Source organism: Erinaceus europaeus, chromosome 17, assembly GCF_950295315.1.
Source record: "Erinaceus europaeus chromosome 17, mEriEur2.1, whole genome shotgun sequence".
Taxonomy (NCBI): Eukaryota; Metazoa; Chordata; class Mammalia; order Eulipotyphla; family Erinaceidae; genus Erinaceus; species Erinaceus europaeus.
In genome coordinates this window covers 4,501,289-4,523,858 of record NC_080178.1, presented here as the reverse complement: position 1 = coordinate 4,523,858, position 22,570 = coordinate 4,501,289, and the positions used below count along the sequence as shown (strand labels likewise).

Genomic DNA, 22,570 nt, shown 5'->3' with positions numbered 1-22,570 from the left:
CGGGGAGATGGCGGGCGAACCCGGGCCCCAGACCCCCCCCAGGGATGCACCTGGCACTGGCAAGGCTGCGGGGCTGCGCAGCTAAAAATACCCCCTTCCCGCAGCAGCAGAGTAACGAGGCTCCCGGGGAGAAAGGGAGAACCGGTTTATTAGGGGGCGTGGGGGAGGGCCGGGAGTCGCGTCCGGAGTCACGCTGGACATTGGGCCCAAGAGGCAGCGGGGAGTTGGGGTTCCAGAGACAGGTTTCCCAGGGCGCTAGCTCCAGGACCCCCCCCCCATGAGGGGCTGGAGCTGACCCAAGGGGCCACACAGGGATTGGGGGCGCGCCGGGGGAGAGGTCTGGTGTGAGGTCAGATCTCATCCGGGGCGGGGAGGCGCTGGAGGGAAGGTTCGACGCCCCAGATCTCCCGCGCATACTGGGCTATGGTGCGGTCGCTGGAGAACTTGCCCGAGGTGGCAATGTTCCTGATCACCATCCGCGTCCACTCACGAGGGTTCTGCAGGCCAACGGGAGGTGGGGGGGTGCTCTGGGGTCACTCCGCCAGGAGGACCCCCACCTTGAGGCCCCCACCAGCGAAGGCTAGGCTGACCACCCCTCCCCACGACCCCGCACCTTGTAGAGGGCGCTGACTTTCTCCTGGCACCTGATGTAGTCCTCGTAATCTGCAAAGACTTTGAACCTGGAGGAACAGAGAGCTCCTGAGCTCAAGGGTCAAGGTCATGGGGCCTAGTGGCTTCATGGAACCTGGAGGGGCCTCCCGGTGGTCACCCCAGGGTCTCACCGGTCATGGTGCATGAGCATGTTAACAATGTCCTTGAACAGGTCAGGCTGCTTGGGCGAGAAGAAGCCGCTGCTCAGCTGCTCGATGACCTGCCTCAGCTCTGGGATGCGGTCGTAGTACTCCTGGGCGTTGTACCTGGCGGGCAGGCAGAGCTCAGCACCAGGGAAGGGCCCCCAGCCCCAGGCTTATAACCCAGGCCCGGGGCTCCTCCCCAGGGTCCTCACCAGCACTGCCACCGCTGCGTGCAAAGGAATTCTGCTCGGTTTCTCTCGGCAGAATTAAATACAAGTGATTTTTTTAAAAATCAAGTTACTCATTAGTGAGAGAGAAAGGAAGAGAGAGAAGCAGACTATCACAGTGGCGGCACATGCAATGCTGACCCTCTCTAGCCACTGTGCCCTCTCCCAGGCTGCTAAGTGGGATTTTATTTTATCTTTATTTGGATAGAGACAAAGAGAACTCAAGAGAAACAGGGAGGAGGGACCTGCAGCCCTGCTCCACCACTCAGAAAGCTTTCTCCCTGCAGGTCCTCAGCCAGAGCCAGCCTCCCCCGCCCCTGACTTCACATCCAGAACCCCAGGTCACCTCCTCATCCCTGTCCCTGTGCCCCCCCCAACACCTGCTCTCTGCACCCCTTCAGTCCAGTCTCTATCCCTGCAGTCAAAGATTCACTCTATTCACACATCTGAAAGTCCCACAGGGGACAGAGAAAAGCCAGGGCATCACTCCGGCACATAGGGTGCCAGGAATCGAACCAGGAGCCTCAGGCCTGCAAATCCAGCGCCCTGCCAGTTGAGCTATTTCCCCAGTCAATTTAAATAAATCTCTTTTTTTGCCTCCAGGGTTATTGCTGGGGCTCAGGGCCTGCACCATGAATCCACTGCTCCTGGAGGCCATTTTTCCCCTTTTGTTGCCCTTGTTGTTGTAGCCTCGTTGTGATTATTATTGTTGATGTCGTTCATTGTTGGCTAGGACAGAGAGAAATGGAGAGAGGAGGGGAAGACAGAGAGGGGGAGAGAAAGATAAACACCTGCAGACCTGCTTCACCGCCTGTGAAGCGACTCCCCTGCAGGTGGGGAGCCGGGGGCTCAAACCGGGGTCCTGAAGCCAGCTGGTCCTTGTGCTTTGCGCCATGTGCGCTTAACCCACTGCGCTACTGCCTGACCCCCTAAATAAATCCTTTTTAGTGGAAGAAGCTTGAGAAGGTAGCTCAGAGAAGTGCAGGACTTGCATGTCTGAGGCCTCAAGTTCGATCCCTGGCATCACCACCTTAAGCCAGAGTTGAGCAGTGCTCTACTGTTGGCCTCTCAAGAGAAACTATGCCTGCATGACGCCACTGGCAGACACTTGTTTTTCAACCTTATACCTATTTATAGATTAATTGATTGATGAATGAGAGAGAGGAAAAGAGAAGGGAGGGGAGGGGAGAGAAGCAGAGCCTCACTCAGGACCTCATGCTTGAAGGGTCAAAGCTTTATCCACAGTCACCTCTGGGGTCACCCAGGGGCATTTATTTATTTGTTTATTTTACGGAGCGTGAGAGACATAGAGGGAGAAAATAAGCAAGGCAGCTGCCACACCAGCACTCCACACCTCATACTCCCTACCTGTGCATGTGCTCCCAAGTGAAGACGGGGTGGGGGGATTCAAACCCAGGTCTTCAAGTATGGCAAAGTGTGCACTCTACTTGGGAGCTATTTCCCAGAACCCCAAAAATATTTTTTAAAGCCTTGGGCTAGCAAAATAGCTCACTTGGATAGTGTGCTGTATTGTAGTGTCTCTCTTAAGAGAAGAATCAGAGAGAAGTGAACATACATGAGGTAGGTGGGAGTCAGTGACATTTATACTGGCTTGGGGGATTGGGCCTGAAAACCCAGGTGCTGGGCAAAGGAGGTTCACCATAAGCCAGAGCTGAGCAGTGCTCTGGAAAAAATAATAATAACAATAATTATTATTATTAATTAATTAAAAATAAACAAAAGCTAATCTAACCAGTTTCAGGTAGCCGGGTCTCTTTTTCTCTATTTAAAATTTTTTTAAATATTTATTTGCTGGATAGAGACAGTCAGAAATTGAGAGAGAATGGGGTGATAGAGAGGGAGAGAGACAGTGAGACACCTGCAGCCCTGCTTCACCACTTGTGAAGCTTTCCCCCTGCAGGTGGGGGCCAGGGACTTGAACCTGGGTCCTTGAGCACTGTAATGTGTGTGCTCAACCAAGTGCGCTACCACCTGACCCCCTGGGTCTCTTTTTTCTTTTCTTTTTCTTCCTTTCTTTTCTTTCACTTTTTTTTTTTTTTTTTTTTTTGCCTCCAGGTTTATCGCTGGGGCTCGGTGCCTGCACTACAAATCCACTGCTCCTGGAGGCCATTTTTTTTCTTTTTTGTTGCCCTTGTTATTATTATTGTTGTTTTAATTGCTGCTGTTGTTAGATAGTACAAATATAAATAGGGGGGGAGATAAAAAGGGGGAGAGAAAGACAGACACCTGCAGACCTACTTCACTGCCCATGAAGTGACCCCCCTGCAGATAGGGAGCCGGGGGCTTGAACCGGGATCCTTATGCCGGTTCTTAGACTTTGTAACATGCATGCATGCTTAACCCACTGCACTACCGCCCAACTCCCCCACCCTTTTTTTTTTTTTTTTTTTTTTACCAGAGTACTGCTCAGATCTGGCTTCTGGTGTTGATGGGAGGGATTGATCCTGGGGCCTCAGAGCCTCAGGCATGATAGTCTGCTTATATAAGCGTTATGCTATCTCCCCCCTCCCCTTCTTTCTTTTTCTTTAGTTATTTTCATGAGAGGGGTTACAGAGAGAGAGAGAGAGAGAGAGACACCAGAGCACTGCTCAATTCTGGCTTATGGTGGTGCTGGGGACTGAACCTGGGACCTGTGAGGCTCAGGCATGATAGTATTTTGCAGAACCGTTATGTTATCTCCCTGCTCTCTATAATTTTTTTCAAAGGCTATATGTGTTCCAGCACTGGGTTCTCATGTAAGACTGGTTCCAGGAGTCCTAAGCAGGACTTTTCATTCGTTTTCATTTTTTTTTACTTTGGAGAGACAGACGGTGAGAGATAAAGAGGCATTGGAGCTTCCCCTGGTGTTGTGGCACTCTCAGGTGATGCCAGGGCATGAAGCAAAGTTACACACATGACATGGCATCATTGCTATTGGGTGAGCTAGCCTATAGCTCCTGGAAGACATTTTAAATTTGTATTTGAAAATGTATTGCCTTCTCTAAATTACATGAGACAGAGTGCTTCATATGAGAGAGAAAGAGAGGGAGAAGGAAGAAGAGGAGCGAGGGAGGGGGAGATGGAGAGAGAGAATGAGGGACCAGGGCACCACTCCACTCGAGTACATGTGACTCTGGGACTACAAGTCCTGTGCTCTACCAGGTGAGCTACTCCCTCAGTCACTTGAAGACAATGGAACAATGGACAAATCCGGGGGCTGGGTGGTAGTGCAGCAGATTAAGTACATGTGGCGCAAAGCACAAGGACCGACGTAAGGATCCTGGTTCGAGCCCCCGGCTCCCCACCTACGGGGGGTGCCTTCACAAGCAGTGAAGCAGGTCTGCAGGTGTCTGTCTTTCTCTCTCCCTGTCTTCTCCTCCTGTCTCCATTCCTCTCTGTCCAACAACGATGACAACAATAACAACAATAAAAAACAAGGGCAACAAAAGGGAAAATAAATAAGAAAAGTTGGGAGTTGGGCGGTAGCGCAGCGGGTCAGCGCTGGTGGTGCAAAGCACAAGGACTGGCAGAAGGATCCCGGTTCAAACCCCGGCTCCCCACCTGCAGGGGAGTAGCTTCACAGGCGGTGAAGCAGGTCTGCAGCCTAGCTTTCTCTCCCCCTCTCTGTCTTCCCCTCCTCTCTCCATTTCTCCATGTCCTATCCAACAACAATGACATCAATAACAACAACAATAAATCAACAAGGGCAATAAAAGGGAATAAATAAATATATTTTTATATTTTTTTAAAAAAAAGGACCGTTTGTGAAGCGACTCCCCTGCAGGTGGGGAGCCAGGAGTTCGAAACGGGATCCTTAAACTGGTCCTTGGATTAGCGCCACGTGCGCTTTACCCATGGTGCTACCGCCCGACTCCCACAAAAAGGTTTTCTTGCCTGAGGCACCAGGGGTCCCAGACTCAATCCCAAGCACCACAGTGAATCAGAACAGAGCAGTGCTCTCCTTAAATATATAAATATATTAAACTCAATTAAATCCCTAGCTCCCTAGCAGCCATGGCAAAAATGGAACAGCATGTGTAGTAGTTAAGCACTTTTGGTCAGGAATGCAGCTTTTTCAGGGGAAACATTCTCCTGGCATTGTGTCATGTAAAGATTTATTTATTAGTCATGAGCCAGAAAAAGAGACAAAACTAAAGCCCTCTGGTACGGGAGAGGCTGGAGATTGAACTCAGGACTCTAGCACAGTGGTGCTGTAAAGACTTCCATCCTGAGGATTTGAGGTCATATGTTCAGTCCCCCACACCACCATCAGCCAGACCTGAGTGGAGCTCTGGTTTCTCTCTCTCTCTCACTAAAAAAAAAAATACTAAATATATATTTTAAAAAAGTTTTAGGCACCAGGAGCTGGCTTGCCTGGCAGAACACACTTTACCATGTGCAAGGATTTGGGCCCACCATATGAGGACACCATGCAAGGGGGAAGCTTTATGAGCTGTGAGGCAGTGTCCTTCCTTTTTCCTCTTCCTCCTTGTCTTTCTCACCCAGAATCTGAAAATAAAATATCCTACCTAACAACAACAGCAATGGCAACAATAACAATAATAACGCCAACAAGGGCGACAAAAGTGGGGGGAAAAAAGCCTCCAGGGGCAGTGGATTCATGGTGCAGTCACCGAGCCCCAGCAGTAACCCTGGAGGCAAAAAAAAAAAAAAGAAGAAGAAAAAGAAAACTTCTTTGCATAACCATTCTGTGGTTTCCCAGCCCTTTAACTTACGTGTAATTCCAGAAATAGCATTCTCCCTTAAGACTGCTATCTTTTTCACTTCCTTTCCCTTCAGTTCTGTGTTACATCTTCCTTTTCCCATGTTCCATTAACCTTACTCATCCCACGTCTTCAAGTCTCCACGCAGTGGAGAGAGAGAGAGAGAGTGTGTGTGTGTGTGCGCGCACGCACGCGCGCAGTGAATACAGTTTGGGACTCTCCAGCACGAGATCCTGAGCTCAATCCTGGCATCACATGTCTCTCTTCCTAATCCTCTTTCTCTCACTAATAAATAAATATTAAAAGATGTTCTTTTTTGTTTTTTTTTTTACCAGAGCACTGCTCAGCTCCGGATTATGGTTGTGCAGGGGATTGATGTTGAAGCCTCAGGCATGAGAGTGTCTTTGCATAACCATTATGCTATCTACTCCTGCCCTAAAAGATGTTCTTATTAAAGAAAAAAAAAAAAAAAAAACTGAGGTTCAAGTCCCTGGTCCTCCCTGCAGGGGAAAGCTTCACGAGCGGTGAAGCAGGGCTGCAAGTGTCTCTCTATCTCTCTCCCTATCTCCCCCATCCCTCTCAATTTCTGTCTCTATCCAATAATAAATAAAATGGGTGGAGGGTAGATAGCATAATGGTTATGCAAACAGACTCTCATGCCTGAGGCTCCAAAGTCCCAGGTTCAGTCCCGCGTATCACCATATGCCAGAGCTGAACAGTGCTTTGGTTTAAAAAATAAATTAAATAAATAAATAAAATGGAAAAAAAATTCTGGGAGTCAAGTGGTAGCGCAGAGGGTTAAGCGCAAGTGGCACAAAGCACAAGGACCGGGGTAAGGATCCTAGTTCAAACCCCTGGCTCCCCACCTGCAAGGGAGTCGCTTCACAGAAGGTGAAGCAGGTCTGCAGGTGTCTATCTTTCTCTCCCCCTCTCTGTCTTCCCCTCCTCTCTCCATTTCTCTCTGTCCTACCCAACAACAATGACATCATAACAACAACAATAATAACTACAACAATAAAAAAAGGGCAACAAAAGGGAAAATAAATAAATATTTTTTTAAATTCTTTAAAAAAAGAAAGGAAGAATAAAAGAAGAGAAAAAGAACATGGTCCAGGAGGTGGCGCAGTGGATAGGGCTTCGGACTCTCAAGCATGAAGTCCCGAGTTCAGTTCCCAGTGGCACATGTGCTAGAGTGATGTCTGGTTCTTTCTCTCTCTCTCCTATAATTTCTCATGAATAAATAAATAAAATCTTGAAAAGAAAAGAAAAGAAAAGAAACAAGGTTTTCAGAATTCCCGTGGCCTAGTGCAGCCCAGGCCAATGCCTCCAGGCTGGTGCCTCACCCCTGTGCTACCCTCCAGCAGCCACCGCTGGAGCTCGGCCTGTGCGCGCCATACCCTCTCTGGTCGAGCCTGTCCACGTCCTCCACGCGCATGCCGAAGATAAAGAAGTTCTCCTCGCCCGCCTCTTCCGCCATCTCCACGTTGGCGCCATCCATGGTGCCGATGGTCAGGGCACCATTGAGCATGAACTTCATGTTGCCTGTACCCGAGGCCTCAGTGCCCGCCGTGGAGATCTGCTCAGAGAGGTCGGCGGCGGGAATCACTGTGGGGGCAGGGGTGCAGGTCAGCTCCCAGGGGAGTCCCGTGTCAGCCGGGTACCCAGGCAGAGTCCCCGTAACCCACTGCAGCCAGGCCTCCCTTTTGCCCCACCCCCTCTGCCCCCCACTTTTTTTTTTTTTGCCTCCAGGGGCTCGGTGCCAGCACTAGGAATCCACTGCTCCTGGAGGCCATTTTTTCTTTTCTTTTCTTTTCTACTTTTATTTTTATTTTTTTTAATTAGATAGGACAGACAGGAATTGAGAGAGGATGGGGAGATAGAGGGAAAGACACCTGCAGACCTGCTTCACTGCTCTTAAGTGGACCCCTTGCAGGTGGGGAGTGGGGACTCAAACCTGGCCTTTTGCCTTCGGTAATACATGTACTTGATCAGGTCCACCGCTGCTCAGACCCCTGCCCCCAATTCTTACTGATTCTGGAGTCTTGCACATCTGGAGCACACCTGGACTCTTCAACCTCCCACTTGCCAACCCGATGGCTTAAAAGACACCAACAGGGCCACTGTCCTGCTGATATTCACCTGTCCTGCCTGTGGTGCCACCTCAGGGAACAGCCTTGCTGTCTAAGCACTGCCCACTCTCGAATATGCTTTAAATTACAAATGCCCCCCACACACACAAGAGGTGACCAAGGCCTCCGCCTGGGACTGCAACTAGGGTCCCCGCTGGAGGCACCCACCTTTCTCAGCCAGTGAGACACGGTAGTTCTCCAGGAAGATGACTCGCAGGCGGTCTCCCACCACTGGGTCATGGTTGACCACGTCCCCAATGGCCGTGATGAGTTTGATGATCATCTTGGCCATGTGGTACCCGGGCGCTGCCTGTGGGGGCAGACACGGCCCGGTCAGCTCCCCCAGCCTGGCCCCGCCCAGCGCGTCCCTTCACCAGGGTGTGGACCAAGGAACCCACTGCCCTCTCACCTTCCCGCCAATCATCACAGTTCGAGGTACGATGAACTTGTTGGGTTCCTTCTTGATGCCTGAGGGGACAGAGTGGGACCTGGTGGGGTGGGTGGCAGCTCCTCCAAGCACCTACCCCTCCGGGGTCCCGCCTGGCGGGGTATTCGTTTGCTATGTGACCTCAGGTCTGTTACTTCCCAGTTCTGAGTCACTTTAGCCATCTGTGAAATGGAGGCTGTTTGCAGGAGCTGTCCCAAAGCCAGACGTGTGACTGGCGAGGAGTTGTGTGGTGGGCTTGGAGCAGGGAGGGAAGATGGATGGACTGAGGGACAGCAGGGAGGATAGGAGGGAGGACCATGGACAGAGGGAGCGGCGAGGCCGGCAGCCCCGCACTCACGGTTGTAGAGCGTGATGACGTGGAGGCAGTTCAGGAGCTGGCGCTTGTACTCGTGGATGCGCTTCACCTGGATGTCGAAGAGCGAGTTGGGGTTGATCTGGACTTTGTACTCCTTCTCCAGGTAGGCAGAGAACTTCAGCTTGTTTTCCTGCGGGTGGGGACACAGGGGGAGCCCTCACCGACAGGCTTCTGGAAACCCCAGGTCTCCTTTCTTCCCAGGGAGGTGGAGGACAGAGGCGCACACCACCTCCCCCTGCTCCCGGGCAGACATCACTAGTCAATCTCGGCACCCTGCCTGCCAGGCAGAGTGAGAGACAGGCTCCAGGGTGGTGGCCCCCAGAGCTCTCAGTTCTGGAGAGGGGCCCCCCCTACCTGCTTCACTTTGGCCACATCCCGAATGAAGGCTTCATCATCCACGTAGGAGAGCAGCCTGCGTAGCTGGTCCAGGTCTGAGATGTAGTCCTCCCCGATACGCTGCAGGGCAGCCCTCCATCAGCTCAGGGCCCTCCTCCTCCGCCTGCCCTCCTGGGATGCCCAGCTTCCTCCCCTCCCCACCCTGTGCCCTGAGGGCGGCCCCACCAAATCCTGTGGGCCTTGCTCCCTGCCAGGCAGTGACCCCCAACAGCCCCCTTCTTTCTACTTCAGACCTAACCTGCTGATGGCCTCGCCATGACAGGTGAACTCTGCAGGGACTTGCCTGCAGGGCACCCCTTCAAGGAAGAAAAGGCTTCCAAGACAAGCCCATGCAAACCCAAGCCACACGCAGCCGACCCCCGCGGAGCCCGGGCCAGCCCGCCCCCCACGCAGGGCCCCTCACCTCTGCGATCACCTCCGCCAGCCCGGGGTTGCACAGGACCAGCCAGCGCCGGGGGGTGATGCCATTGGTCTTATTCTGGAACTTGTGAGGCTCAAGTTCGTAGAAGTCCTTGAAGCTGCAGGACCAGGGGACAGAGGGGTGTCACCACAAAGGGAAGGACGGGGTTGCTGCATGGGCGGGGATCTGAAGGGAGTGAGGCACGTAAATGAGGGTCTGGGGACCGGACTGCCCAGGGAGACAGGGCTCTGAGGCTTGGAAGAGTCCAGAGGGAAATGGTAGCTGGGCCCCAGTAGGGTGACAGCACGGAGACTGCAGGTGCAGGTGAGCGGGGCCCTGAGTGGGCAGGTTCCTTCGGGAGGGTGGACCCTGTGGAGGGGGAAAGAAAGGGGCGTGGCCTGGTGGGAAAAAGTCAGTTTGGTGGGTGTAACCAGTGTCTGGAGGGTCCTGGTCTGGTGGACGGGGTCCAGCTAATGGGCGGGTTTAGGCTGAAGGGTCTGCTTGGTGGGTGTGGCCAGGGTTTGGGGCTGGGGTCTCTGGAGGGGGTGAGGTCTTGTGGGTGGAGCCTACTGGTGAACGGGGGTCCAGAGAGTGGGCGGGTTTAGGCTGGAGGGGCGTGGCATGGGGAGGGCAGGGTCTTGTGGGCGGAGCCCCTGATGAGGGGAGGTCCAGCGAGTGGGCAGATTTAGGGTGGAGGGGCGGGGCCTCAGGAGAAAATCTGCTCGGTGGGTGTGGCCAGAGAATGGGGGCGGGGTCTCTGGAGGGGCGAGGTCGTGTGGGCGGATACCCTATTGATAAGCGAGGTCCAGCGAGTGGGCGGGTTTAGGCTGGAGGGGCGGGGCCCACTCACATGGTCTTCTTGAGGATCTCGGAGTGGATGCGGGCCACTCCGTTGACGGCGTGCGAGCCAGCGATGCACAAGTGGGCCATGTTGATGCGCTTCACCGCGCCTTCCTCCACCAGAGACATGCGCCGCAGTCTGTCCACGTCCCCCGGGAAGGCGGCTGCCACCCGCTGTGCCGGGAGCCCAGAGCTCAGAAGGGGGCCTGGACCCCAGAACCCGAAATCCAGATCTCCACCCTGGATCCTAGAACCTGCATCTCCTCTCCCTAGACCCCAGGTCCCCAATCCGAACCCCAGAAACTGGGCCCTGGTGCCGGATGCTGGCATCTCCACCCCACCCCCACCCCCACCCCCTTAGCCCTGGGGAGAGCAGGGCGCAGACCCCGGGGCCTCACGTTGAGGAAGCGCTGGTTGATCTCGTAGATGATCTGCAGGTGGCGCGGCAGCAGCGCCTCCATGAGGTGGACGGGCCAGCGCTCCAGGGCCTCGGGCAGCACCGTGTGGTTGGTATAGGCGCAGGTCCTCACTGTCACCTCCCAGGCCTGCGGGCGAGCAGGGCAGTGAGGCCCCAACCCTGGGCCTCACACTGCTCTCTGTTGTGCTTGCTCACACCCTGCTGCACCCCGAGCTTGGGAAGGGAGCTGGGGTGGGGCTGCCCAGGCAGGCGGAGTCCCACTGCCCACCTTGTCCCAGTCCAGCCGCTCCAGGTCCACCAGGATCCGCATCAGCTCGGGGATGGCCAGGGAGGGGTGCGTGTCATTGAGCTGGATAGCCACCTGCGGGCCCGGGAGGGGTCAGGGCTGCAGCCAAGGCTGCCGTACTCTGCTCTGCCCCTTCAGCCCCCACCCCACCCCCAGTTCTCCCCGGCACCCAGCATGGGTCTACAGAGGCGGGGCTGGGGGGTGGTGGCATGGACCCTTGTGGGGTGACCCCTGCAGCATGGGCACCAGTTAGTAGAGGTTTCCAGCCCGGGAGGTGACTGGCTTACATGGGTGAGGTCGAGAGTTCAGTCCCCATGGCACCAGCATAGGCCAGAGTGATGCTCTGATTGTCTCAGATCAGGTGTGTAAAGAAAGGAAGGGAGGAAGGGAGGGAGGAAGGGAGGAAGGGAGGAAAGGCCCAAGAGGTGGTGCAGTGGAGAAGTCACCGGACTGTCAAGCAGAAGGTCCGGAGTTTGATTTCCTTCATCACATGTGCCAGAGAGATGCTCCAGTCCTTCTCTCTCCCATTTATAAATAACATTTTTTAAAAAAAGACAGATGAGTATGCGAACAGACTCTCATGCCTGAGGCTCCAAAGTGCCAGGTTCAATCCCCCGCAACACCATAGGCCAGAGCTGAACAGTACTCTGGTTAAAAACAATAATAATAAATAAAATAAAATAAAGACAGATGAGGGTTGGGAAGATAGCATAATGGTTATGCAAAAAAGCCATCATGCCTGAATCACCAAAGGTCCCAGGTTCAATCCCCAGCACCACCATTAGAGAGATCTGAACAATGCTCTGGTAAAACAATAAAAATAAAAATAAAGGGGAGCTGGGCGGTAGCACAGCAGGTTAAGCACACATGGCGCAAAGTGCCAGGACCGACATAAGGATCCCGGCTGGAGCCCCGGGCTCCCCACCTGCAGGGGAGTCGCTTCGCAAGCGGTGAAGCAGGTCTGCAGGTGTCTGTCTTTCTCTCCCCCTCTCTGTCTTCCCCTCCTCTCTCCATTTCTCTCTGTCCTATCCAATAACAACGACGACATCAATAATAAGTGCAACAATAAAACAGATGGGGGTAGATAGCATGATGGTTATGCAAAGAGACTCTCATGCTTGAGGCTCCAAAGTCCTGGGTTCAGTCCCCCACACCACCATAAGCCAGAGCTGAGCAGTGCTCTGGGGTTTCTCTGTGTGTCTTTCTCTCTCTGCATCTCACTTAAAAATAAAAAAATAAATAAAAATACTTTAAAAAAACACAATAAAACAACAAGGGCAACAACAAGGAAATAAAAATAATAAAAATAGACCAATGATAGGTGAGGTGGATGGATGACAGATGGTGAGTTAGACGGACAGATAAATAGACGGGAAGAGAAAGATGAACGAAGGCAGACAGGCAGAGGGACAGAGGCTGCCCAGCAGGTCACCCTCACAACACTTGGGCCCCAGCCCCTCCTCCTCAGCTCTGGAGGACTAGCTGGAGGGAGAGTGACAGCGGTCCCCGCCTGGCACCTTGTCCGGGAAAGCGTCGAAGCTCGTGCGCACGGGGTCGCGGCAGCCGAACTTGGAGGACTTGAAGCGGCGGATGATGTCCTGGAGCGTGGCGGCCACCACGAAGTACTCCTGCTTCAGCCGCAGCTCCTTCCCCTCAAAGAACTGGGGAGAAAGTGGGGCGGGGTCATCTCGGTGCGGTGGGCGTGTCTGGATGAGGCCACGCCCACAGCCCCGGCTCTGAACCCAGAACTTTCCCACCTCAGGACCAGCGGGTCTTTACTGCAAGAGGTTGTGATGGGGTGGGGACAGGAGGCCTGGGAGGACCGAGGACACTGTGGACCTCGCCAGAGAACAGCTCCCCTGAAGTTCTCCTCCCCAACCCGCTGTCCGCTGTGGCACTCACACTTAGGGGAGCCAGCAAAAGAAAACCACCAGGAAACAGAGAGGTAGAGAGAGGTGTTGGATAGGACAGAGAGAAGCTGAATAGGTATGGGGAGATAGATAGATAGATAGAGAAAAAGACCCGCAGACCTGCTTCACCGCTTATGAAGCATCCTCTGCGCAGGTGGGGATTAAGGGCTCGAACCCAGATCCTTGACCATGGTCATGTGTGCGCTTAACCAGGTGCACCACTGTCTAGCGCTTAACCAGGTGCACCACTGTCTAGCCAATTAGCTTTTTTTTTTAAATATTTTATTTTTTTATTTTTCATCTTTTTTTATTGGAGAGAGACAGAGAGAAGTTGGGGAGAAGAGAGAAAGAGAGAGACAGAGAGACACCTGCAGCCCTGCTTCAACACTCGTGAAGCTTTTACCCTGCAAGTGGGGACCAGGGGCTTGAACCAGGTCCTTGTGCACTGTAATGTGTGTGTTTAACCAGGGGCATGCCACTTGCCCTCCCCATAACCATTCTTTTTTTTTTTTTTTCCTCCAGGGTTATTGCTGGGCTCGGTGCCTGCACCATGAATCCACCGCTCCTGGAGGCCACTTTTTCCCCTTTTTTTGCCCTTGTTGTTGTAGCCTCGTTGTGGTTATTATTATTGCCATTGTTGATGTTGTTCGCTGTTGGATAGGACAGAAAGAAATGGAGACAGGAAGGGAAGACGGAGTGGGAGAGAAAGATAGGCACCTGCAGACCTGCTTCACCGCCTGTGAAGCGACTCCCCTGCAGGTGGGGAGCCGGGGGCTCGAACCGGGATCCTTACTCCGGTCCTTGCGCTTTGCACCACGTTTGCTTAACCCACTGCACCATCGCCCAACCCCAACCCCAACCACTCTTTTAAGAAAGGGGAAGAGAGTCAGGCGGTAGCATAGCGGGTTAAGCGCAGGTGGTGCAAAGTGCAAGGGCCAGCCCCAGTTCAAGCCCCCAGCTCCCCACCTGCAGGGGAGTCGCTTCACAAGTGATGAAGCAGGTCTGCAGGTGTCTGTCTTTCTCTGCCCCTCTCTGTCTTCCCCTCCTCTCTCCATTTCTCTCTGTCCTATCCAACAATGACGACATCAACAATAACAATAATAATTACAACAGTAAAAAAGAAACAAGGGCAACAAAAGGGAAGAAATAAATAAAATTTTTTTTCCCTCCAGGGTTATTGCTGGGCTCGGTGCCTGCACCATGAATCCACCGCTCCTGGAGGCCATTTTTCCCCCTTTTTGTTGCCCTAGTTGTTGCAGCCTCGTTGCGGTTATTATTGCCATCGTTGACGTTGCTTTTGTTGTTGGATAGGACAGAGAGAAATGGAAAGAGGAGGGGAAGACAGAGAGAGAGGGGAGAGAAAGACAGACACCTGCAGACCTGCTTCACCGCTCGTGAAGCGACTCCCCTGCAGGTGGGGAGCCGGGGGCTCGAACCGGGATCCTTACTCCAGTCCCTGCGCTTTGCGCCACGTGCGCTTAACCCACTGCGCCACCGCCCGACTCCCATAAATAATTTTTTTAAAAAAATGTAAGGGGAAGAAAGGGAGTGGCGCCATGGCCTGAATGTTAACAGGACACCATCAGGTGTCCCTGCCCACTCCCTCCCCAGCCCCTCCAGGGGTGACATACGTTGTCATTGGGGTACAGGACTCGGGAGATGTTCTCAGCCAGGTTCCGGTCCAGGACAGCTTGGATGTAGCCCCCGACATTGACTGAGGAGAAGAGGAGGTGGGGTCAGGGCAGGGTCAGGGGGCCCTGTCCTGGGTGGGCAGAGGCACCTCCACACGCGGCACTCACAGTCCTTGAGGTTGAAGTCATTGGGGGCCTTGGCTGACCACAGTCGCATGGTGTTGACGACGTTGTTGCGGTAGCCAGGCACTGGCGTGTCGTAAGGCAGGGCCAGCACCACCTGCGGGCACAACGGCGCTGGCCAGTGGCCAGCGGCCCGGGTTGCAGCTCCCCACCCCCACCCTGGCTACCAGTCCAGCCCCCTGAACCCCACCATGCCCCTGCTGTTGTTAGGATTAAGGACATCAGGAGCCCCGGGTTCAAGGTACGGATGGAGCTGACCATCGGCCGGCCAGAGCCTGACACAGAGGCTAGACTAAGGGCTGGGGACCCCCTGGGCCAAGCTTCAGGGCTCACAGAGGTCAGGTTCCCCAGTGGGGGCTTCTGGTGTCATCCATCACAGAGTCAATAAGCTGTGACGACTGCTGGTCCCACTTCTCAAAATTAGCAAACAGTGTCAAGTCCCACAGAAACTGCCTGTGACCTGGGCACAGCCTCTCCCCTCCCCCTCCCCAGTACTAAAGTGCCCCCCACTCTCTCCCCCAGGGAGCAGAGTAGGGGGAGACTGACCTCATGGTGCATATAGCTTGGGGGGAGGGCAAAGCCAGAGCCCCACCTGCCTTCCACAGGGCTGACAGCTCCCCAACTGAAAGTCTAGAAGTTTCTGTTCAGCCAAGGGAAGGCCAGGGTAAGGGGTGAGCCAGGGTTCCTTCCACAGCTGCCACGGCTCTCTCTCTCTCTCCCTCTCTGGCTGTGACCCTGAACTAGTCCATCTCCCTTCTGAAGTTTCTCTCCCTTCCCCAGCCCCGTCCTGACTGGGCCTTGCTTCCCATGAAGAGTCCTGTGCCCACAGGACCAGAGCAGCCTCTCTCTCTCTGGCCCCCAGCCTCCCCTGCTCCGGCTGCTTGAGACCTCAGGTCAGTCACTTAACCTCTCTGAGTCTCAGCCTCTGTGAGGCGCCCTGCGGGCTCTTCAGCAGGCGTCTCCGCGCCTCCCCGTGACCGCACCTGTGTGTCCACCCACTTGGCACCCTGGCTGGTGTGATCCACTCGGCCGTAGAAATGCACAGGCAGCATGAACTCGGGCCGCGCCTTCTCCCAGGGGTTGCCATAGCGGAGCCAGTCGTCGGCCTCCTCCATCTGAGGGGAAAGGGGGGGTCGGTGTGGGTGACCAGCCCAGGGCCAGGGGGTGGGTGCGGGCCCCGCATCCCTCCGGAGCCGGATGGCCCAGCACCCCGGGGTACTCACCTGCCAGCCCCCGCTGATCTTCTGATTGAAGATCCCGAACTCGTAGCGGATCCCGTAGCCATAGGCAGCCAGGCCCAGTGTCGCCATGGAGTCCAGAAAGCAGGCTGGGGGCGAGCCAGGGGGTGGCGTCTGCCCCCCTGCACAGGAAGCCTCCCGGCCCCCGGCCCCGGCCCCCCCTCGTGTGCTTACCAGCCAGCCGGCCCAGGCCCCCGTTCCCCAGCCCAGCATCCTCCTCGATCTCTTCCAGCTCCTCCATGTCCAGGCCCAGCTAGAGGGGGCAGGGTGAGGGGGCGGTCAGACCAGGGCCGGCAGGTAGCCCCCAACACCTGGGGCTGCCCCCCGACACACACACACCTGGTAGGTGGCCTCATCACAGGCGTTCTCCAGGGCCAGGTTCACCATGGTGTTCTGCAGAGTCCGCCCCATGTAGAACTCCAGCGACAGGTAATAGATCCTCTGCCAGACAGATGGACAGACAGGCAGGGGTCAGACTGACAGCCACAAGCAGCCAGGCCCCACCCAACTTTGAGGCTCCTGCTGTCCTGGTCCTGCTTCCATCTGTCTCTCCATCCCAGACTCAGGGTGCCCCCAGGAAGGACTCCGGCCCCTGGTGCTGCTTCTAACTACGGATAAATTGCTTTTTCCTCCAGGAACCTCCTTTCCCTCATCTGGAAATGGGCCTGGGCCGGGTGGTGGCGCACTTGGTTGAGCACATGTCGCAATGCACAAGGGCCTGGGTTCAAGCCCCCAGTCCCCTCCTGCAGGGGGACAGCTCTGCAAGTGGTGAAGCAGGGCTGCGGGCGCCTCTCTGTCTCCCTATCTTTCTTTCCTTCTTGACTTCTGTCTCTACCCAATAAATAAATACAGAGGGAAAAAATAAGGAAGGAAAAGAAGAGGTGGGCCAGCCTTTTTTTCTTTTCACTTTTGTTGCCCTCATTTATCGTCGTCGTTGTTATTAGTGTTGTAATTGCTGTCATTGTTGTTGGACAGAACAGAGAGAAATTGAGAGAGGAGGGGAAGACAGAGGGGAGAGTAAAATAGATACCCGCTTCACTGCTTGTGAAGTGAACCCCCGCTGCAGGTGGGGAGCCGGGGGCTTGAACCCGGATACTTACTTTGGTCCTTGCGCTTTGTGCCATGTGCACTTAACCTGCTACGTTAACACCCAGCCCCCGGGGGGTAAACCCTTTTTTACCAGTGGTGCAGGAAGTTGTGGGGCTCAGGAGAGTTGGGGACCCCCTCCTTCTGTAACCCCTGTCCCAGACCTCCCAGCACAGCCCCCGAGAGGTAGGCCCAGGCCTGGGGATCCATGACACTCTTCAAGGTCACAGCGACATCCATGGCTGGAGGCGGCCGCCCTGTCCTGGACAAGATGGGCCCCTTGGAGCCTCAGTCCTGACAGGCGGAGAGTGGGGCACCAGGATCGCAGCGGGGGTGTCCCTGTCTCCAAGGCCCAGGCCCCTCCTGCCCTTCCCCCCACCTCGTGTCAGGTTGCTGACATTTACCGTGACCCCACCCGACACTCGATCCCCCCAGTGCCAGCTGCCCCGCCACACCCTCGGTGCGGGCACACAGGATCAGTGACATGTCCTCCGCTTGGGGCCCAGCCCAGGCTGCAGCCTCCAACTTGCACTGGGTTCCCCCTGCACCCATGGGTGCTCCCCTCAGGGCCCCTTGAGTTCTGCACCCACCTGCAGCGACACTGCATTTTGTTTTGGAATACTCTGACCCCCGAGAAGCACCACCACCCCGCCCACCCCCGTCACGGTGCCCCCGTCCCCGGTTGGGCTCCCCTCAGCACCTTGGGGTCCTTCTCGTAGTAGTGCTGCTGCGTGCGGATCCAGCGCCCCACCAGGTGGTCGCGCACCGTGTGGGCCAGCGCGAAGTAGTAATCGCGGGGGGTGGCCACGTTGCGGTCCTTCACCAGCGTGAAGTGCAGGTGCCGGTTGAAGTTCTTCTTCAGCTCGGCCACGTTCTCCACGCCGGCCAGGCCGCGCACGCTGATCTGCTTCCTCTTGTCATGGTCTGACAGGGGCCGGGACATGGCTGCGGGTGGACGGGGGCCTCCAGCCTGGAAGTGGACGGCCGGGCCGCCAGGGGCTTTAATAAAGGCAGCTCTGGGCAGCCTGCCCCGCCTTCGCCTTCCCCGATTCGGGAGATGGGAGGGTCTTGGCAGCACGCGGAGCTATTTTGAGGGTGAGGGGAGGAGAGGGGCTGGGAGAGCTCCTGCCAGGCCAGGTCCAAGCTGGTTCGCTGCCAGCCCCGGACCTGACCCACTTTCTCCAGGCTGGCACACTGGGGGGCTGAGGACCCCCGTATTTGGCTGGGTGCTGGGCTGGCCGCCCTGGTTGGGCCCTTTTCCCGGGTGTTGGAGAAAGCATGGGGTGAGATTGTGCTCTCCTCCTTGGGCTTGTGTCTTAGACGTTTACCCGAGGGACCGCAAACCACAGGCTGCGTGAGCCCTGGGTCGGCTCCCACATCTGCCCTACAAAGGGTTCAGGGTGCGTGGGGGTGCAGAAGTCACACTATCGAGGGGACCAGGAGCCGGGCTGTGGAGGATCACCGGGACCCTGGGCTCCAGAGGGTGCTGTGAGGGAGGAAGCCTGAGGCAGGACTGCTGCCCCCCAGCCCCCACCACAGCCCAGGGTTCTGAGCTCCCCCTGTTGCTGTCCCTCAAGGAGCACCAAGTGACCTTTGGAGGCAGGTCAGGTTACAAACCAGATTTGGTGAAGGGCCCCGAGCGCTAAGGCTGGAGCAGGGGCTGATGGGAATTGTAGTCCTGGGAGCTCAGAAAGGAGACTGCCAACTTCCTCGGGGCCTCAGGACCTCAGTGAGCCCACCAGCAGCTGAGTGCTGGACACTCCCAGCCGGACGAGGTTCTTGTGGACCATGGCTCACACCTGCAAGCTGGACACCCCAGCCCCCCGGGACTTCCTGTCAATCGTGTGCACAGCTGACAAGTTCAGCTCCTGAAGTTCTTCCTCTTATGAAAGCACTTTCCTGCCGTTTAGGATGTTCTGTTTTTTCCTTTTATTATTATTATTATTATTTCCGCTGGGACTTTGTGGGTATGCGATTCTGCTGCTTCCTGTACTTTTTCTTCCCCAGGGAGCGGATGAGAAAGGGCAGCGCTACAGCAGCCCTCCACTGCTGGTGAAGGTGCCCCTTTGCACTGAGTGGGGGGTGGGGGTGGAGGTGGCTTGAAGCCACGTCTTGCTTGCTAAGGTTTCCCGTCTACCGGATGAACCATCTCCCAGTTCCATCTTTTAATTTTTTCCCCCAAGAGCACTGCACAACCGTGGTTGATGGTGGTGCTGGGGATTGAATGTGGGACCTCAGAGCCTTAGGCTTAAAAGTCGTTTGCAGGGTTCTGGGCGGTAGTGCAGCAGGTTAAGCGCATGTGGCACTAAGCGCAAGGATGGGCATAAGGACTCCGGTTCAGGCCCCCGGCTCCCCACCTTCAGCGGAGTCGCTTCACAGGTGGTGAAGCAGGTCTCCAAGTGTCTCTCTTTCTCTCCGTCTTTCCCTCCTCTCTCAATTTCTCTCTGTCCTATCCAATGACGACAACGTTAACGATAGACAACAAAGGCAACAAAAGGGAAAAGGTGGTCTCCAGGAGCAGTGGATTCGTGGTGCAGGCACCGAGCCCCAGCAATAACCCTGGAGGCAAAAAAAAAAAAAAAAAGTCCTTTGCAGAACCACTATGCTATCGCCCTTGTCCATTTTTTTAAACTTTCCCTTTTGTTGCCCTTGTTAATGTTGTTATTGCTGTCGTTGTTGGATAAGACAGAGAAATGGATAGAGGAGGGGAAGACAGGTAGGGGGAAAGACAGACACCTGCAGACCTGCTTCACCACCTGTAAAGCGACTCCCCTGCAGGTGGGGAGCTGGGGGCTCAAACCGGGATCCTTAAGCTGGTCCTTGCGCTTCACGCCACACACGCTTAACCCGCTGACCTACTCCCCCTTGCCTATTTTTTAAAATAGATGTATTAGTGAAAACATTCCCCTGACATGTGATGCTGGGGATCGTACTTGACAGTCCAGTGCCATGTCCACTGTGCCACCTCCTGGGTGGCCTCTTTTCCTCTGTGGAGCCTGAGATCAAGCCCAGGACCTCGCACAAGCCACTGAACCAGCTCTCCAGCCCCCTACTGTGCTTCCTTTTGAGGCTTTGGCTGGTCCCCAATGAATCCTGTGTGTGGCCTGGCCCCAGCACTGATTCGCTGTGTGACCTTCTACTGGTTGCTTTGCTCTTCTGAGTCCTGAATTCCTTCATCAGATGGGACTTGTTAAAGGGACTACAAATCCCATGTCACGGACAACTGGCCCTAATCTGGTGGAGCCAACTCTGGATCCTGCTTTGTTCTTTGCGCAAAGGAGCCTGGGCCTCTGGGAGGGGCTGGCTGAGGGAGGAACCCAGTGTTCTGGTGTGAGGACCGGAGGACAGCTGCAGAACACTTCGGGGAAGGCCGAGCTGTTTGCCAGGACTTTGAGCCACTGCGACTCCAATTCTGGGGTCCTGCTGTGGGGGGCAGCTCTTGCTTTGTCCTTATCCCCGCACACAGAACAGCCCCTCCATGATGCTGTCTCATCTCCATTCTGTGTGGATATGCTGCAGAAAGAAACCAGGACCTTCTGATCTGGGAGGGGGCGCAGTGGATGGAGTACCAGTCCTCTTGAGCATAAGGCTGAGTTCAATCCCTGGCAGTACATGTGTCAGAGCGACACCCTAGTCCTCCCTCTCAGCAGTACTCTGAAGTTGCTGTAGGGGTGAGCACGCGTCTCAACTCACACACACACTCTATCCCTCAGTTGCCGGCCACATACACACACACACTCCCCCAGTTGCCTGCCACACACACACACACTCTCCCCCAGTTGCCTGCCACACACACACACACACCTGTCCCAGTTGCCTGCCACACACATACTCTCTCCCTCAGTCGCCTAACACACACACACACACTCTCTCTCTCAGTTGCCTGCCAGTCCCCCATCCCTGCTGCTGCTCAGGACCTGGTCCCAGCAGGCCAACCCCCAGCGAATGACCCCCAGCCCCCAGGGCTGTCAGTGGTGACCTCTGCACTGAAGCGCTTCCTGGGAGCTACAGCCGCTGGCTACTTGTTCTACCCTTTGTGCTACAGCCCCCCCAGCCCCACCGGTCCCCAAGGTGGTCCCCCCAGGGCTGGACCCTGCTAACAAGTTCGCTCACAGGGGCCAGAGCTTGCCGCCTCCTTCCAACCCGGGCGCTGTGTGCAGGACCGAGGCCCTGCACGCGGGTGGGTGTTCGACATGAACTTAGCCCAGGCGGTTCCTGTCGCCCCTTGAGATCAGACCTGCCCCTCGGCCCAGCTCCAGCCCCTGGCTCTGCACAGCACTCAGCCAAGTGGAACCTCAGTGACGGAGGCCTGACCTTTCCAGGCTGGCGTTCCTCACTCTGCCAGCCAAGGGGGTAGGAAGCCTGCTGTTACAGCACTAATAGGAGGCCGCCCTGGCACCCCCCTAACAACACTGGGGCCAGGCAGCCAAACCTCCTGCTGTCTCCTCCAGAAGACGTCTGCAGACTGATGCCGGGCTAGCTGCTCTGCCGCCGCAGGCAGAGGGTGGGAGCCCAGGAACGGAAGGCACCCACACCGCCCCACCCCTCGGAGGAGGGCACGGGAGATAGCTGGGCTGCGGTTAGTCATTTATTGATTTGATTTCTAAAACCCGCATCGGGCCACTTTGCCTCTTCCAGAGCTTCAAAGAGCTAATTAACCGCCCAATGAGCCCACCAGGGAAACCGAGCCGGTGGGGGAAGGATGAGGGAAGCCAAGGTCAGAGCGGGAGGCCAGGCCCTGCTCCTTTGTCAGTTAAGGACAAAAGGACAAAGCGTGCCTTCTGCTCTCAGACAACTGGAGCTCAGGGCTTGGGAAGCAGCCCGCAGAACTCGTACTGCGGTTAAAGGTGGACTAGCCACAGCGGCGGGGCTCAGGTGGCAGGTGCCAGGGCCAGAGCACCACCACAGTCAGGGGCCAGGCAGCCTCTGGGGCTTGGGAAGCAGCGGAGAGACCCCAGTTGCCTGTGGCGGGGTGGGGTGCGTGTTTGGTGCTAAAGTGAATGTTGTGAGTAAACAGCCGGGACTCCCAGGAAGCCCAGAGCCACACAGCCTAACATCTCCACCGCTCTGCCCCGCAGAGGTGGGACTAGTAGCCGGTTTGGGGAGGCCCCAGAGCAAGGCCTTCAGAGGGCCAGAGAACTAGCTCACCCGGACCCCAGTCTGAACCCAGCCCCCGTTAGTGGGGGAGCTTAGGTCTCTTTTTCGTTTTTTTAATATTTTATTTATTAACAAAGAGGATAGGAGGAGAGAGAAAGAATCAGACACCACTCTGGTACAGGTGCTGCCGGGGACTGAACTCATCAGGATCTCATGCTTGAGAGTCCAATGCCCTAACCAGTGCACCACCTCCTGGACCACCTCTCTCTCTTTTTTTAAAATTATTTATTTTTTATTTTATTTATTTATTCCCTTTTGTTGCCCTTGTTGTTTTATTGTTGTAGTTATTGTTGTTGTTGTTGGATAGGACAGAGAGAAATGGAGAGAGGAGGGGAAGACAGGAGGAGA

General features: G+C 55.5%; 1 protein-coding gene across 1 annotated transcript; it reads right to left on the bottom strand.

Annotated features, from left to right (window-relative positions):
* Positions 1 to 130: 130 nt before the first annotated feature.
* On the bottom strand, positions 131 to 18,056 carry PYGM (glycogen phosphorylase, muscle associated). Its single transcript, XM_007518576.3, has 20 exons — positions 17,766 to 18,056; positions 16,319 to 16,420; positions 16,154 to 16,232; positions 15,965 to 16,068; positions 15,725 to 15,856; positions 14,727 to 14,838; positions 14,559 to 14,641; positions 12,535 to 12,678; positions 11,000 to 11,092; positions 10,712 to 10,858; positions 10,324 to 10,487; positions 9,477 to 9,591; positions 9,032 to 9,133; positions 8,660 to 8,807; positions 8,284 to 8,342; positions 8,043 to 8,184; positions 7,143 to 7,350; positions 783 to 917; positions 614 to 680; positions 131 to 497 (listed from the first exon to the last, which is right to left on the bottom strand). Exons 1-20 carry the CDS (start codon positions 18,006 to 18,008, stop codon positions 351 to 353), a joined length of 2,526 nt encoding a protein of 841 aa, XP_007518638.1. The 5' UTR covers positions 18,009 to 18,056; the 3' UTR covers positions 131 to 350.
* Between the last annotated feature and the right edge of the window lie 4,514 nt (positions 18,057 to 22,570).

What these genes read in the sequence shown, in the direction of transcription:
- PYGM (XM_007518576.3), bottom strand. Translation starts at nt 18,008, where the DNA reads ATGTCCCGGCCCCTGTCAGACCATGACAAGAGGAAGCAGATCAGCGTG. An exon ending in TCGACGCTTTCCCGGACAAG is followed by an intron (nt 11,093 to 12,534) that starts GTGCCAGGCGGG and finishes CCGGGCCCGCAG; the next exon opens with GTGGCTATCCAGCTCAATGA. An exon ending in ATGTGGCCAAAGTGAAGCAG is followed by an intron (nt 8,808 to 9,031) that starts GTAGGGGGGGCC and finishes CCCCACCCGCAG; the next exon opens with GAAAACAAGCTGAAGTTCTC.